Below are 17,912 nucleotides of genomic sequence, written 5' to 3'. Positions count from 1 at the left end.
ACATCTTTCCTGTAATTGGTGACCAGAACTGAACACAATACTCCAGATGTGGCCTAATCAGAGTCTTATAAAGTTACAACATTATTTCCTGACTTTTGAACTAAATACCTCAACTAATAAAGACAAGAATGACACACACCTTCTTTGACAAGTAAGAGAAAATCTGCAGATGCTGGAAATCCAAGCAACACACATAAAATGCTGGAGGAGCTCAGCAGGCCAGACAGCATCTGTGGAAAAGAGTAAACAGTCAATGTTTTGGGCCAAGACCCAAACCCTTTTGGCTTGTGTGGCTACTTTCAGGGAACTATGGAATTGAACCCCAAGATCCCTGTTGGAATCTGTAGTACTAGGACAATGTGTACTTGTGAATAGTTCAGCATGACAACCAATTTCATTGATAGTGGGTCATGTATAAACACAAGAACCATTGATCACTATTTCATCAAACTACCTCGTGAACATCCCATCTATCTATTCAATAGCAGCACTCACCTATATCCTAATTCTACCACCACAACCACTGCTTTCAACAGCATATCCTAGTAATGGTGTTCCGTCATATAAACTCCATCCTATCTATATACTGGATGCTCTCATATAGTCACTGTGCTCCCCATGGGGTACCCACAAATAGCACTCTCCCTATTTACCTGATGATTTTTAGCCTTTTTAACTGTCACCTAGAGAATACCTTTCAGAACTTCCATATTACTTTGTAAATTCTCAACCATGCAGTTCTATTTGGGTAAACCTACAGGTCTTGGGGGGGTGGGGGGGTCAAAATGATGGTCTTGGTTATCTGACAGCTCTAAGTGGCAGCTGAGACTTTCCTGATGTCTGTATTTCCCTCTTACATCCGAGCTCTTGACATCTTATCTTCACAGAAAGTTTAGACCCATCTTCAACTGTCCTGAATAATGGCGCAATATGAAGGGATTCAGCTTGAGGGTAAGTTGATGCCTTCTACTTTAAGATGGCTTGTTATAACTTTACAGAACCAATATGCTTGATAAATCACTCAACACTTCCTCCCTTGAGCTCTTTTATGTTTATTCATCTACTTGCTTGATACTTGTTACCTTCAGTAATTAATATCATCATGTTATGGGATATTTGATTATTTATCGTAAATCCTTTATCTTTGCTTCTTCACTCACTGGGAAATGACGGCCCTAACTTTCTAGAACTTTAATAACTGAACAGTGATCTCCTTTGTTCCAAAATTAAAACTTCCCTGGGCTCTTGGTTGGGCTTACTCCTGATATTCACTACCCCGGCCATGCTCTTTTCTCGCTGCTGCCATCAGATAGAAGGTACGAGTGCCTCAGGACTCGCGCCACCAGGTTTAAGACCAGTTACTACCCCTCAACCATCAGGCTCTTAAACAAAAGAGGATAAGCACACTGATCTATTGAGATGTTCCCACAACAAATGATCTCACTTTAAGGACTCTTTAACTTGTCATTTCATGCTCTCATTATTTCTTGCTATTTACCTACATTTGCATTTGCACAGCTTGTTGTTCCCTAATCCTGCTTACAGTTACTGTTCCATAGATTTGCTGAGTATGCCTGCAGGAAAATGAATCTCAGGGTTGCATGTGGTGACAAAAATGTTCTCTGATAATAAAAAAATTACTTTGAACTTCAAACTTTTTTTGAACTTTGACACAAGAATAAAGAATGACAGGTCCAGGATTATTTGCTCTAATTAGAACTATTCCTGAAGATTCTATTATTTGATACTCTTTGGGTGCACTATGCATACATCCTCATGCCACTCCTAGTTAATTGAAAAAATATTCTTTATTGTGCCATCACCTTGCTGAACACCAGTAATACGTGGAAGGAGGGTGAGAGCTTGCCAGTCTACGTTGGTGGAGAGGGTCAGCAGCTTTACATTCCTGGCCATTAACATATCAGATGACTTGCCCTGAGCAATCACAAGGAAGATATACCTGTGTCTTTACTTTCTTAGAAAGTGGTGCTCCCACTGGTGAAGGAGGTTTTGATATACTGTATCCGGTGCTCCCAAAGTAGCCATTTATACATTGGGGAGAGCTGCCGCAGACTGGGAGACCGTTTCGCCGAACACCGGCGCTCGGTCCTCCAGCAGTGGCGGGATCTCCCTGTGGCCACACACTTCAATTCCACAGACCACTCCCACTCCGACATGTCTGTCCATGGCCTCCTCTACCGTCAAGATGAGGCCACACGCAGGTCGATGGAGCAATACCTTATCTCCCGCCTAGGTAGCCTCCTTCCTGCCGGCATGAACATCCAACTCACTGACCTCCGTTGATACCCCTGCCCCCCACCCTTACCCCCATCCCTATCTATTATTTTAGTCTGGTTCTCTTTCTCTCTCTTTTTCCCCCCTCACTATAATCTCTCCCCCAGCCCTACCTTTCTTTCTCTTTTATTTCCCATAATTCTCCACCTTCCCCCTAGCCCATTTCCCTCCAGCCTATCACTTCCCAGCTCTCTACTTTATCCCTCCCCCCACTTCTTATCCCCCCTTGACCATCCCATGTTACTTCACTCCTGATGAAGGGTTTCAGCCCGAAACGTCATCACTACCTCCTCCCATAGATGCTGTCTGGCCTGCTGAGTTCTGCCAGCATTTTGTGTTTTTTATTTATTTCCAGCATCTGCAGATTCACTCGTGTTGCCTGGTGAAGAAGGCATTTATTACGCTGCTTTCATCATTCAGAGCATCAAGTTTAGGAGCAGGAACATTATGTTGTTGTATAAGTCATTGGCGAGACTGCGCTTGAAGTATTGTGAACTGTTATGGTCAGCCTGTTACAGGAAAGACACTGTCAAGATGAAGAGGGTGCAGAAGAGATTTACAAGGATGCTGTTTGAATTGAGGGCCTGAGTAATAAAAAGAGTTTGACCATGATGGGACTTTATTCATTGCAACATAGGAGAATAAGAGGTGACCTTATAGAAGTTCATAAAATTGTGAAGGGTATTTTCCCCAAGATCGGAGAGTCTAAGACCACAGGGCACAGATTCAAGATAAAAGGGGAGAGATTTAAAAGAGACACGAGCAATAACTTCTCTACACAAAGGGTAGTAAATATATGGAATGAGCTGCCAGGGGAAATAGTTGAAGCAGGTACAATTGCAACATATAAGAGACATTTGGAGAGATACACAGAGGGGAAGGGCTTGGACAGTTAAGGGCTGAATGTAGGCAAATGGGTGTGGCAGGAAAGACGTTGTGGTTCGAGTGGTTTAGTTGAGCAGAAGGGCTTGCTTCCATGCTGTATTACCCTGGCTCTATCTCACTGAACACTCTAATAAGCTACTACAGATAGTGTTGAAAGTGTCCTCACCAGTCAAATTATGGTCTAGTAAGGTCATTCAAAGGTGCAGGATCATAAGAAACTGCAGAGTAGAAGCCTCAACCCACGGGCATGTCCCTCCCCATATAATCAGAAGTATCTACATGAGGGACTGACTCAAGAAGGCAACATCTATCATCAAAGATAGACAGACAGTTTGTTGATCCCAAAGATCCCCACCAGATTGAAAGATGTGGAAACCACAGAAAGGGTGCAGAGGAGATTTACAAGGATGTTGCCTGGATTGGGGAGTATGCCTTACGAAAACAGGTTGAGTGAACTCGGCCTTTTCTCCTTGGAGCGACCTGATAGAGGTGTACAAGATGATGAGAGCCATTGATCGTGTGGATAGTCAGAGGCTTTTTCCCAGGGCTGAAATGGCTAGCATGAGAGGGCACAGTTTTAAGGTGCTTGGAAGTAGGTGCAGAGGAGATGTCAGGGGTAAGTTTTTTTTAATGCAGAGTGCATGGAATGGGCTGCCAGTGAAGGTGGTGGATGTGGATACGATAGGGTCTTTTAAGAGACTCCTGGACAGGTATATGGAGTTCAGAAAAATAGAGGACTATGGGTTACCCTAGGTAATTTCTCAGGTAAGGACATGTTCAGTACAGCATTGTAGGCCGAAGGGCCTGTATTGTGCTGTACATTTTCTATGTTCTACGGGCAATGCCATCTTCCCGCAGGTACCATTGGGCAGAAGGTGGAGAAGCCTGAGATCCCACACCACCAAGCTCAAGCTTCCTTCAACTATGCTGTTATTCAGCTGACCTGTACAACCGTAATCACTATCTCAATATTGCAACACTACAGGCACTTGGATGACTTGGCACTGCAGTGGACTTTGTTTACGTTGCTAGGCTCTAATTGTGTTCTTGCTTGTATAATTTTGCATAATTCATGATGGTTTTACAAAGTTTGTACTTGTGAATGTTGTATATCAGTTGTTGAGTTTTTACATGTCCTTTTGCACATGAAAACAAACTCTAACTTTTTTTTAAATCTTAACTGTTGGACCCCCAATGAAACAGCCTTCTCTTTCCTGACTCTATTTCTGAAACAGAAACATATAAATATAAGAAACACAAGAGATTGCAGATTCCCAGAACGTTGACTGTCCTGCCCCTCCACAGATTACCTGACTCATTGAGGTTCTTCAGCTGCTTTCTGTGTTGCTCCACAAAAATATTGGAAGTTTTAAAAAATATCCTTTTGATTTTTTTTTCACAGCAGTACTTGGGTTTTAGGTCCTGAAAACTTCAGAAAAATCCTGAGGAATTAGCAAATAGGCAGCAGATGAGGAAAGATATGAAATCGTTCATAGTGATGGGAAGAAGATATTTAAAAAGCTGGGTAGTGCCTTTGACATGTTGGTCCATGAGATGCACTAAGAAAAATGAAATTCAGATAAACAGATCAATTGTAAAGGAGATGAAATATGAAGATACTCAAGCAGACAGATCAAACACTAGAATAGTATCTGGTGTTTCTAGGATGGATATACTTGTCTTTAAATTTTTGTCATATCCACATGTTGAGTGAGGAACAAATAGAATGGAAAGATTTGCTGCAGCTGCATCAGGCACATAGAATCAGGCAACAACACACAGGAAGTAATTATACAAGAGAGTGAAGAAAATAAAGCAACAAAGATTAATTAAGCTGATTCCTGGTCTGAGGAAGCTGCCTTATCAAAGGAGCTCAGGTTTTAGAAAAATAAGAAATAATCTAATTGAATGGGTTCAACAACTGAGGTCAAATCCTGTTGTTGACTTTCACTGTGGAGGAAGGGGAACTTCCCTGTCTCAGATTTTCTGGAGGTCAAATAACTGAAAGATTGTATACTTGGCTGCAAACCAATGAGGAAGAGGTCAAGCTGCAAGCTTAAGTGGTGTAATAGACCTGAGGGGGTGATGGCCTTCGCCCTACATGAAGATGAGCAGATTGTCTTGCCATTATCCAAGAGTGAGGAAGGTGAACCAGAGGAGGGAACTCAAGAAGGCCTCAACCTAATTATCCTGCAATGCTGCGACACAGCTTATATTGTAGCTTCCAATTCCCAAGGTTTTTCCTTTGTCCAAGTGCAATTGGGTCTTATACTAAATATTCTTGCAATGTCTCAGACTAGGGCAGTTATTTTGGAGCTGAATATGTGAAAGGCTTGGAGAGCAAAGATCTTTGAAAGAAAGGTACACCCTTGAACTTGTTTCAGCAGCAATGTAAATGTGTGAAACCTAAAATTTTAAAAGACCAATGTGTCATATCCGCTAAACGATTTTTCTACTGTTTCCTTTGATTTTAGGCAAAGATAGCAACACCATGAAGGACCACATACAAAGTTCACATAATATCCTGGTGTCTGCACTGTATAATATTGAACCCCTGCTTGACCAAATGATTGCTTCACATCTTTTGACCCATGAGAATTACTGTGAAATTCGATCTGAGAAGACACCACCACAGAAGGCAAGGAAGCTCCTTGAGATTGTGCATCTTCAAATGAATGACAGAGAGGCATGGAGATTTGTGGAATGTCTGAAGAAATGTAAACACCATTACCCCCGCCTGAAAAACTGGCTTGCAGAAGATATTGGTCAGTACTCAAATATTGCAAAAACATCATTGTTGTATTCTGGAGAACACCTCAAATTGAAAAGCATGAAGTGAAGTTAAATTTGTACATAATCTTGGAGTGTGTATAATTCTGGTCTCTAATACAAAGAGGACCATTCTCCTGGCCTCTTATAAACTCCTTAGGGGCTAAGGATACAGTTCTACGACTTCTGAGGTGGTTGAATGGACCAACATTGAATCTGCAGACACTGCCACAGGTGAACAGGAGATTCTTGATGTGGTCCGTAGGAGAGTTGTTTAGAAGGTTCTGCACTCCTAATGTTTTTACTGGCCTTTATGTGTTCCTAACAAATATAGTTGAGGTTTTCAATGCCTTCTTGGTTGTTTCTTCTCTTATGAGTAATCTCCAGCCAAAGATCTCCAGAGGTAAATGAGGATGACATATTGTTCTAAAGGAAGCTTTGAGAACATCCTTGATTCATTTTCTCTGTTATCCTGGAAATCCCTTGTCTTCCCTAGATTAGACTACAGCCTGTTCTAGGAGTCTGGTATTGGTCTTACCCAATACCCTGACATATTTAATTATTTGTTTTTTTTTTCTTTCTCCCTGCCCATCACCCTGCCTGTTCTCCATCTGGTGCTCCCCCACTCCCTCTTTCTTTCTCCCGAGGCCTCCCGTCCCATGATCCTTTCCCTTCTCCAGCTCTGTATCACTTTTGCCAATCAACTTTCCAGCTCTTAGCTTCATCCCACCCCCTCCGGTCTTCTCCTATCATTTTGCATTTCCCCCTCCCCCCACTACTTTCAAATCTCTTACTATCTTTCCTTTCGGTTAGTCCTGACGAAGGGTCTCGGCCCGAAACGTCGACAGCGCTTCTCCCTATAGATGCTGCCTGGCCTGCTGTGTTCCACCAGCATTTTGTGTGTGTTGTTATTTTAAAACTTAAGTGGTTGTGATCAATGCTCTGTAACTGTTCTCCCACTGAAAGGTCAGTCACCTTGTCAGGCTTATATTGCAAGACTTATATCAGGGCCAATTTTGCCCCTCCAGTTGTTGGTCTATCTGCATACTGATTTAGGAAACCCTGTTGGATACAGCTTAGAAACTCTGCCCTGTCTAAGTCTCTTGCATTAAGGTCCCAATCTACATTAGGGAAATTTAAGTCACCTATGACAACAACCCTGTTGTTTTCACACATTTCCTTGACTTGCCTGCCTGCCTACCTTTTTCTCAGTGTCCCAATGGTTACTGGGGTCTATAGTATAATATTGTCAGTGATTGCATCTTTGTTGTTGTTAATTTCTACCCATATAGACTCCATAATGTCCCCTCTGAGTGCAACTGTGATATTGTTGCTGATTAATAGTGCAGATTTCCAGGAATGAAAGGGTTATCATACGAGGAAAGTTTGATGGCTCTGGGTCTGTACTTGCTGGAATTTAGAAGAATGAGAGGTTGGGTATCTCATTGAAACCTTCTGAATGGTGAAAGGCTTACACAGAGTAGATGTGGAAAGGATGTTTCCCATGGTGGGAGAGTCTAGGACAAGAGGGCACAGCCTCAGGATAGAGGAGCATCCATTTAAAACAGATGTGGAGAAATTTCATTAACCGGAGGGTGGTGAATTTGTGGAATTTGTTACCACAGGCAGCTGTAGAGATTGATAGGTTCATGATTGGACACGGCATCAAAAGTTACAGGGAGAAGGCCAGGGAGAGGGACTGAGGAGGGGAAAACAGATCAGCAATGATTGAATGGCAGAGCAGACTTGATGGCCTCATTCTGCCCCCATGTCTTATGAAGCCTTCAGCTTCCCAGATGAAGCTTGGACACCCAACACTAGTTCCAGTTCCTTCACCCAGTGTGGCAGGAACTGCAGCTGGGTGCACTTCCTGCAAATGTTGTCATCAAGGAGATTATGAAGTTCCCTGACTTCCTGTATCTTGTAGGAGGAGCATTCCACTGCCCTAATTAACATCCTTCCCACATTGAATCAAGTACTAAGGATTTACAAATAATGAATAGAACCTTGCCTGTGATTTCTCACTGAAACTTTGCTTTTTAAAAGAGCTGATCTCACTCTACATACCTGAGCCATTTATTCTGCCTGTTCACACTGAAACCCCTCGAGCTAAAGGCTCAGCTCTCCACTCTGACATTGACCATTCCAACAATGGCTGCTCCAGTAATAGGGTGGGCTGGAAAGGGTGGATGGTGGTTCATGTGCAGGATAAACATTATGAATCAGAAGGCATTGATTTTTGGTTTTGAGCTAAAATGCTGGCTTATGTACCATCTGTAAGTCTCCACAGACGGTTCATAAGCCTTTGATAAGAAAAGATGCTGGGGCTTTGGAGAGGGTGCAGAAGTAGTTTACTGGGTTCTGCCTGGCTTAGAGGGCATGTGATGTAAGGAGAGGTTGGGCAAACTTGGTTTGTTTTCTCTGGAGCTGTGGAGGCTGAGGGGAGATCTGATAGAGGTTTATAAGATTATGAGAGGCATAGATAGAGTAGACAGACAGGATCTGTTTCCTGGGGTTGAAATGTCTAATACCAGAGGGCACATATTTAAGGAGAGAACATAGAACAGTACAGCACAGGAACAAGACCTCAGTGTGTCGTGGTTTTTCGTGCGTTTCAAATGACCAGGAGACGCAGAAAATTCTTCAAGAAGGGTTAAACTTTAATTTGCAAATCAAAGTTGAGACAGTCATTGAGCTGGTCGCTGGCTGCCTTCCGATTTTCGGACCCAGCCGCTTTTTAAAGCAAACCTGGTTTAGCTGCATTAACATATCCAAGCGGTGCATATCACAGTACATCCGTTACTATTGTTTTTACCTATTAACTTATTCGTTCTAGTCGACTATATAGTTTTAATTACACAGCAGACGACTTGTCTCCTACATAGCTTTAGTTACACAGCCGACACGTTCAAAGCAAAATATCTCTTAGCTACTTTTCATTAACACATATTGTCTCCTACATAGCTTTAGTTACACAGCCGACAAGTTCAAAGCAAAATATCCCTTAGCTACTTTTTATTAACACATATTGTCTCCTACATAGCTTTAGTTACACAGCCGACAAGTTCAAAGCAAAATATCCCTTAGCTACTTTTTATTAACACCTATTGTCTCTACATTCAATTGGATACATGCAGAGCCCATAGCAAATTTCAGAGCTGACTACCTCTGATTAGCATATATTAACACATCATTGTCTTTTAGCATTTCACCCAGTTTTGGTTACACAGCAACTTCACAGCTGGCGACCGCTCCCAGCCACCTCTCCCTAGCATATACCAACACACCATAGTTTTTAGCATTAAGTTTTATACTCCATAATATTTTATACTCCAATAAGTGTTGCCAAACGGCATGACCAAATATTCAAAGTGGCCCAGAGGTGTATTAAAGGCTGTTTTCCACTCGTCCCCCTCCCTTGCCCTGACTAGATAGTATGTGTTCCGAAGGTCCAGCTTTGAGAAAATGGTGGCTCCATGCAGTGATTCAAAAGCCGAACTAATGAGGGGTAAAGGGTACTTATTCTTAACTGTTATACTGGTTAGGCCTCTGTAATCAATACAAGGGCAAAGCAACCCGTCCTCCTTTTCTACAAAGGAGAAACCGGTGCCTACCGGGGAGATGAAGGTCTGATAATGCCCGCCATGAGGGACTCGCTGATGTACTTCTCCATGGCCTCTCTCTCCGGTCGGGATAGGTTAAAAAGGTGACTGGTGGGTAGCGGGGCCCTGGGGAGAAGGTTGATGGCACAATCATATGGGTGGTGCGGAGGCAGGAAAAGGGCCCATTGTTTACTGAATACCAGTCCCAGGTCATGGTATTCTGTGGGGATTCGGGACAAATCGGGTGTTCCGGGACAGGCGGGGTCATGGTAGCTTCCCTGGGAGATGGGGCTGACCGCAGACAGTTGGCGTGGCAAGACTGGCTCCATTTGGCTATCCTCCCGGTAGACCAGTCAATGTGGGGATTGTGTTGGGTCAGCCATGGGTACCCTAGAACTACCGGGGCTTGAGGTGAATGAACAAGATTGAATCGTGTCTCCTCCCGATGGTTGCTGGATAGGATCAAGGTCAGGGGTGGTGTACAGTGGGTCACCTGAGCCAGCAGTTTTCCGTCCAGGGCCCGGGCCTCCAGGAAGGTAGTTGGCGGCTCACGAGGTATTCCAGCCTGGGAGGCTATGTCTTCATCCAGCAGATTGTCCTCGGCACCGGAATCCACCAGAGCGGAAAGGGACAGAGACTGTCATTGGTAATTCACGGTAGCCGGGATTTGCATCCGAGTCTGGGGGACTGAAGGGAGTATCATTCAGCTCACCAGGTGCCCTCCCTTTTGGCCACTGAGGGCAGGTATCCCAGAAATGTCCTAGCTGGCCACAATAGACCCACCTCTGAAGTTGTTTGGCCAGGGAGAGCCGGTTCCGTCCCAGCTGCATCAGTTCCTCCCCCAGGATGGTGGGGATGGAGGGAGCAGGAGCTACACTGGGAGCGGCTGGGGAAGGGAGGCTGGCTGGGACTGGGCTTCCCCAAGGAATGGAGAGACTGGTTCTTTCTCTCAGCCGCTCTTGAAGTCGATTATCTAATCTAGTGGCCAACGAGATCAGACAGTCTGTGTCGTCCGTGTCGTCCCTCGCTGCCAGTTCATCCTTTATCTTGTCTGAGAGGCCCTGTCGAACCACCTCCTGTAGGGCCTCGTCATTCCACTCTGAGTCTGCATCTAAGCTTCAGAACTTGATGGAGTACCTTGCTGCACTTCGCGAACCCTGACAAAGAGTCGGCAAGCGTTCAGCGGCGTCCTTACCATGAATGGGTTGTTCGAAGACCTTCCTCGTTTCAGCAACAGAGGAGGAGAAGGAGGACAAACCTCTGGTTGGTTATCCCATATCGTGGTTGCCCAGGCCAAGACATCCCCTCATAGCAGCCCCATGATGTACACAATCTTAGATTTATCTGAAGTGTAGGTACGTGGCCACAGTTCAAAGACCAGAGGGCATTGTAACAGGAAGGCCCGGCACCTCCATAGGTCCCCAGCGTAGGGTTCGGGCTGGGGTACGTATGGCTCTCTAGGGGACTGTGTTGCTGATCTCAGGGGCGACACCATCCCGAGTGGTGTGGTTTGGGTAGTCGGTATTCTTGGAGAGGACAGAGAAAGTGAAGCGGAAACTCGGTTCCACTTGTTCACTGACCTTCCGTACATTCATGGACAGCGTCCAAAGGTTTTCCATGACCTCCCTAAATAGTTTGTCATGGGCACCCAGTAGGTAGCCCTGACTGGTGAGGGCCTGTTGTACAGGATCCATGTCCACTGGGTTCATTATGGCCAGTTCGTTCTGTTACACAAGCAAGGCAGTGGACAGAGGAGGCAGAGTCAGGAGGCATTCTTGACATAGCGAGCATGGAATCAGTATCCAGGAGCAATGCTAGACTTAGAACTGGCAGTCCTAAGAACCATGAAATGAGGTTACTCACACCAGAGTCAACCAACAAACTGGCAGCTCCTTGTTGTGATCACAGGGTTTTTATACTGCATTTGCTGATGGAAAGCAAGTGTGTGCAGTTAGTGGAACCTGGGAATGATTGGAACTAAACGAGGGGATTGAGGCCCAATTCCTGAGGTAAATAGCATGGTGGGGGATTGCCAGAAGGGACCATGACATTCAGATGGAAACTTTCACTGTCCGTCTCCTTCCACAGATGTTGCCTGAACTGCTGAGTATCCCTGCCGTTTTTGCTTTATTTCAGCATTTGTGATTTTTTTAAAAATTCACAGCATGTGAATTTATTCTTTTTCAAGTACTTAGTTCCTTAAAAAGCTGAGACTGCCTGATAACTGAGAAAGTGGATTGTAATGTGGAGTTGTTTACAAACCAATTAAAGAACTTCTTTCAATGTTTTTCAGGTATCAAGCGTGGACCAACGGGTACGTTATCTCCCCACATCATTCAAATGGCATTGTTATTTTAGCACACATAGTTCTCCTATCTGTGTCTGTATCTCTTAATTCTGCTGCTTATTTTCTTCCTTTGGTTAGACACTTGGGCAGATAATTTGTCGTACAATTAAAGGGAGTATGACTACTGCCAGCAGTAATAACCCACAGGAGTATAGTGTTTTGTATGTAAGCCAACAAAACAAGTGTGGCACTTCAAAGATCATTTAAGAATAGGCACAGTGAATACTGAAAGACAGGAGTCATGTTGGACCTTTATGAATCGCTGGCTTTACACAGCACGAGTGATATGTACTGTATGTCCCAAGGCCCCTCACAGATGAGGCAACATTCTCTGTGACTTTGGAGTGGTATTTGAACCCATGGTCTTATAACTCAGAAATAAACTAAATGTAAGCACAAGTTTCTGAAGAATGCAAGCTGGGAGAGGACTGGAATAACCTCCTGCTGTCGGGGTCAATTCATGGGCCTACTGAGGCTTGGGACCTTTGGGAATTGCCATCCCTGTGCTCTGTGTATAATTCGACACGTGCTGATGGGCTGTCATAAAGTTTGATCATTGCATCAACTGTGTGAATCAATGACCAAAACAGATGGTTTGTATTCTGTGTAACACTGATCATGTCAAGAGGTCCTTGTAGCCTTGTGATAATATCCACTTAAAGGAAAGTAATCATTTACTAATATTGTCTGTACTTGGTGAAAGGGTGGAGGCAATATAAATAAGCCTGTGATTTTTATCCCTACAGAGCAGAAACTACTAAAACAGGCAAGCACGTTGTGCCAGCGACTTGGTCACCTGATTAGACCCATTGTCATGAGGTTATTCTCCAATGAAACGGTTTCACAGTACGAGCTGGACATCGTGCAGGGAGAGAGCACACTCTACTGTCAAGCCCAGCAGTTGATTAACATCTGCCTGCAGAAAGGGGAGCGTTCCTGCCAGAGACTCTACGAAGCTCTGCGCGAAGAAGACATGGTCCTGGCAGAAGACATTGATGGTGAGAGCAAGTTTAACCTTTAACCTAATGCCATGTATTTAAGGTCATACAGCAAAGGGCTTTTACAGAACTCTGCCAAGTTCCAGAGTGAAATAGTCTCAGTGCATTCATTCAACATAGAACAGTACAGCACAGGAACAGGCCCTACAGTTCACAATGTTCTGCAAAACTAATTAAATACACAACTAAACTAATCCCTTTCTGCCCATACATATCCCGACATTCTCTCCACATTCCTGTGCCTATCTAACTACACTGTATCATATTTGTCTCCACTTTCACCGCCAGCAGCACATTCCAGGTACTCCCTACTCCCTGTGTTAAAAAACTTGCTCTGCATATCTCCTGACAAGAGAAAATCGGCAGATGCTGAAAATCCGAGCAACTTCCTTGTCCATTTGTCCCTCCCCACTGATCTCACTCCTGGCACTTTTCCTTGCAAGTTGAATAAGTTCTACACCTGCCCCTACACCTCCTCCCTCACTACAATTCAGGGCCCCAAACAGTCCATCCAGGTGAGGCAAAACTTCACCTGTGAGTCTGTTGGAGTCATTTTCTATGTTCAGTGCTCCTGGTGTGGCCTCTTGTATATTGGTGAGACCCAACGGGAGACCGCTTCGTCGAACATCTACACTCCATACGCCAGAACAAGCGGGATCTCCCAGTGGCCACCCATGGTAATTCTACTTCCCTTTCCCAATCCAATATATCCATCCAAGGCCTCCTCCACTGTCAGAATAAGGCCACATTTAGGTTGGAGGAACAACACCTTACATTCTGTCTGAATAGCCTCCAACCTGATGACATGAACATCGACTTCTCAAACTTACAGTCATGCCCACCCGCCCTTCACCATTTCCCATCCCCTTGTCCCTCTCTCATGTTATCTCCTTGCCCACCCATTGCCTCCCTCTGGTGCTCCTGCCCCCCCCCCCACCCTTTTCTTTCTTCCATGGCCTGTCTCTTTTACCAATCAACTACCTGGCTCTTTGCTTCATTCCTCCTCCTCCAAGTTTTACCTATTGCCTGGCATTACTCTCTCCCCTCCCCACCACACCTTTCACATCTACTCCCAGTTTTTTTCTCTAGTCCTGCCGAAGGGCTTTGGCCCGAAACGTCGACTGTTTACTCTTTTCCATAGATGCTGCCCGGCCTGCTGAGTTCCTGCAGCATTTTGTGTGTGTTGCTCTGCATATCTCCTTTTGACTTACTTTCCCCCCTCCAACCTAAAGTGTAGGCCCTCTAGTATTATACATTCCAACAATGGGAAACAGATACCCGTCTCTCATAATCTTATAAACTTCTTTATCTCCTCTCAGTTTCTACTGCTCCAGAGAAAATAATCCAAGTTTGTCCAATCTCTCCGAAACCAATGCCTTCTAAACTCAGCAGCATTATGATAAACTTCTTCTGCACCCTCTGTAAAGCCTCCACTCTTGACTCTTGAACTCAGTGCCTCAACTAATAAAGGCAAGCACACCACGTACCCGAACGATCTGTGCAAGCATTTTCAGAAAGCTATAGGCCTGGACTCCAAGATTCCTCTGTACCTCGATACTGTTAGGGTCCTGCCATTTTCCATTTCAATGTCAAATGAGATTATGAAGTATGTGACTTTCCTAGGTTCTTGTCAGGTAGGAAGAGAGGTTCCAACACGTCAGATTATGTCAATTGTAAACCCATCATTTAAGAAAAGAGAGAGAGAAAGAAAATGAGAAACAACCAATTTGTTACCACATTAATGGAAGGAAATGGTGTAATCTGCAATCAAAGATGTACAAACAAATCACCTTGAAAAGCTTAAGAGGAATACTGGAATCAGCATGGATTTATCAAAGGGAAATGGTGCTCGAAAAGCAGGACTCCAGGATAGTAATCTCTGAATTGCTGCCCGTGCTGCATGCCAGTGATGGTAAGAATATGATGACTTGGTAGATGAATGTGTGGCTGAGCAACTGGTGCAGGGGCCAGGGTTTCAGATAGCTGCATTATTGGGATATTTTCTGGGGAATGTATAACCTGTACAAGATTCAAAGTACATTTGTTATCAAAGTATGTAAAAATTGTAAAAATTTGAGCTTTGTCTGCTTACAGGCAGCCACAAAGCATGAAACCTGAAAGACCCAATTTTAAAAACAGGAAGACCAACACCCAAGGTGCAGAGAAAGAGAAAAACACAAATCACATAAACAACAGAAGCAGCAACAGCGTTTGAAAACTAAATTGAGTCCATAGACCCGAATCCCTGGAGCAGAGTAGGCCCAAAGCCTTGACTATTATCCTTGCTGGCAGGTTTGCTCGGCTTTAAACTAAATTGTCAGAGGGGGCTGGGAGCTAGAGTCATACGGCTGAGGATAAGGCAGTTGGTCTACAAGTCGATGCAGTGTGCAGTGAGACTGTGAGGAAGGACAGGGAGATGATAGGGCAAAATTTGCAGTCCCTGGATATGTTGCAATGTAACATAGGGACAGAATCTAAAAGGGTGATAAATATAGGACCAAAAGTGTTATATTTCAGTGCACACAATATACAGAATAAGGTAGATGATTGTGTAGTACAGTTAAAGATTGGTAGGTATGATGTTGTAGGCATCATTGAGTTGTTTCTGAAGGAAGATTATAGCTGAGAGCTTATCATCCAAGGATACCCATTGTATTGAAAGGACAGGAAGGTAGGCAGAGGGGATGGGACTCTGCTGGTTAAAAAATGAAATCAAATCCTTAGAAAGAGGTGTCATACCTGTAGGATCAGAAGATGTAGAATCATTGTGGGTTGAGTTAAGAAACTGTAAAAGTAAAAAGACCCTGATGGGAATTAGATACAGGCATCTGAACAGTAACCAGAGTGTTGGCTACAAATTCCAACAAGAGATGTAAAACTCATGTCATAAGGGCAATGTTACTATAAACATGGGGTATTTCAATATGCAGGTAGATTGGCAAAATCAGGTTGGTGTCAGATTGCAAGAGAGGGAATTTGTTGAATGCCTATGAGATGGCTTTTTAGAGCAGCTTGTGGTTGAGCCCACTAGGAGAGAGAGCATTCTGGATTGTGTGTTGTGTAATGAACCAGATTTAATTGGAGAACTTAAGGTAATGGAATCCTTAATACTATAGAATTTACCCTGCAATTTGAGAGGGAGAAGATGAGTCAGATGTATCTGTATTACAGTGGATTAAAGAGAATCATAAATGCAAGAGAGAAAAACTGACCAACGTTGATTTGAAAAGGACACTAGCAGGGATAACGGCAGAACAGCAATGACTGGAGTTTCTGGTTTTAGACCACTGGAAAATGACACTCGAGAGGGAGTACTGGGGGGACGATGAAGTGGCGGATGAACAAAGTAAGTATTTTGCATCTGTCCTCACAGTTGAAGACACTAGCAGTATGCCGCAAGTTCAAGAGTGTCAGGGGCAGAAATGAGTGCAATTGCCATTACTAGGTGCCTGAGAAGCTGAGAAGTCTGAAGGTAGATGAGTGACCTGGACCAGATGGAATACTTACACCCCAGCGTTCTGAAGAAAGTGGCTGAAGAGATTGTGCAAGTATTAGTAATGATCTTTCAAGAATCAATAGAGTCTGGCATGGTTCCAGAGGACTATAATATTGCAAAACTATTATTTAAGGAGAGAGAAAGAAGAAAGGAAAGTAAAGTCCATTTAGTCTGACCTCAGTGGTTGGGAAGATGTTGGAATAAATTATTAAGGATGAGGTTTCAGGGTACTTGGAGGGACATGATAAAGTAGGCCAAAGTCAACATGGTTTATTTAAGGGAAAATTTTGCCTGAGAAATCTGTTGGAATTATTTGAGGAAATAACAAGTAGGCTAGGAAAAGGAGAATCAATTGATGTTGTGTATGTGGGTTTTCAGAAGGTCTTTGACAAGGTGTCACACATGAGGCTGCTTAACAAGGTTAGAGCCTATGGCATTACAAGAAAGACACTAGTATGGGTAGAGCATTGGCTGATTGGCAGGAGGCAAAGAATGGGAATGAAGGGAGCCTTTTCTGACTGGCTACCGGTGACTAGTGGTGTTCCACAGGGGCCTCTGTTGGAATCACTTCTTTTTACATTATATGTCGATGATTTGGCTGGAAGAATTGGCTTGGCTTTGTGGCCAAGTTTGCAGATGATAGAAAGATAGGTGGAGCGGCAGGTAGTGTTGAGGAAGCAGGGAAACTGCAAAAGAACATGGACAGATTAGGAGAACGAGCAAAGAAGTGGCAGATGAAATACGGTGTTGAAGCATATGCTCATGCACTTCGGTGGAAGGAATAAAAGCCCAGACTATTTTGTAATCAGGTTGAAAATTCAAAAATCTGAGCTGCAAGGGGACTTGGGAGTCCTCATGCAGGATTCCCTAAAGGTTAACCTGCAAATTGAGTCAGTGGTGAGGAAGGCAATTACAATGTTAGCATTCATTATGAGAGAACTAGAATATAAAAGCAAGAATGTAATGCTGAGGCCTCACTTGGAGCATTGTGAGCAGTTTTGGGTCCCTTTTCTAAGAAAGGACATGCTGACATTGGAAAGGGTTCAGAGGAGGTTCACAAGAATGATTCTGGGAATGAAAGGTTTATTGTATGAGGAGTGTTTGATGGCTTTGGGCCAGTACTTGCGGGAATTTAGATGAATGAGAGAGGATCTCATTGAAATCTAGCAAATGTTGAAAGGCCTAAATAGAGTGGATGTGAAGAGGATGTTTCCTATAGGGGGTGAGTCCAGGACTAAAGGGCACAGCCTCCGAATAGAGGAACATTCATTTCAAACAGAGATGAACAGAAATTTCTTCAACCAGAAGTGTAATATTGAATCAGGTTCTCAGGTCCGGCAAGTGAGACAGGAAATGCACTGACTTCGAATAGGTATATTAATCATTCATTTACAAACTGTAAAAATTTGACCAAACATTCATGTTCCCCAAGTTACAGACAATACAAAGATGATTATTCAACAAACACACTTAGTTAAAAGTGCATGCAGAGCATACCTTCCCAATCCTCATGTTCATCC

General features: G+C 43.8%; 1 protein-coding gene across 1 annotated transcript in view; it reads left to right on the top strand.

The window, feature by feature from the left end:
* Window positions 1–885: 885 nt before the first annotated feature.
* LOC140727335 (uncharacterized) overlaps window positions 886–17,912 on the top strand; it is a 41,064-nt gene continuing 24,037 nt past the window's right edge. Inside the window, exons 1-4 of the mRNA XM_073044603.1 lie at window positions 886–951; window positions 5,655–5,945; window positions 11,845–11,865; window positions 12,645–12,896. Coding sequence (XP_072900704.1) covers window positions 921–951; window positions 5,655–5,945; window positions 11,845–11,865; window positions 12,645–12,896 — 595 coding nt within the window. The 5' untranslated portion in view covers window positions 886–920. The remainder of the gene's footprint in view (window positions 952–5,654; window positions 5,946–11,844; window positions 11,866–12,644; window positions 12,897–17,912) is intronic.

Source organism: Hemitrygon akajei, chromosome 5, assembly GCF_048418815.1.
Source record: "Hemitrygon akajei chromosome 5, sHemAka1.3, whole genome shotgun sequence".
Taxonomy (NCBI): domain Eukaryota; kingdom Metazoa; phylum Chordata; class Chondrichthyes; order Myliobatiformes; family Dasyatidae; genus Hemitrygon; species Hemitrygon akajei.
This window is presented reverse-complemented; position numbering and strand designations above follow the sequence as displayed.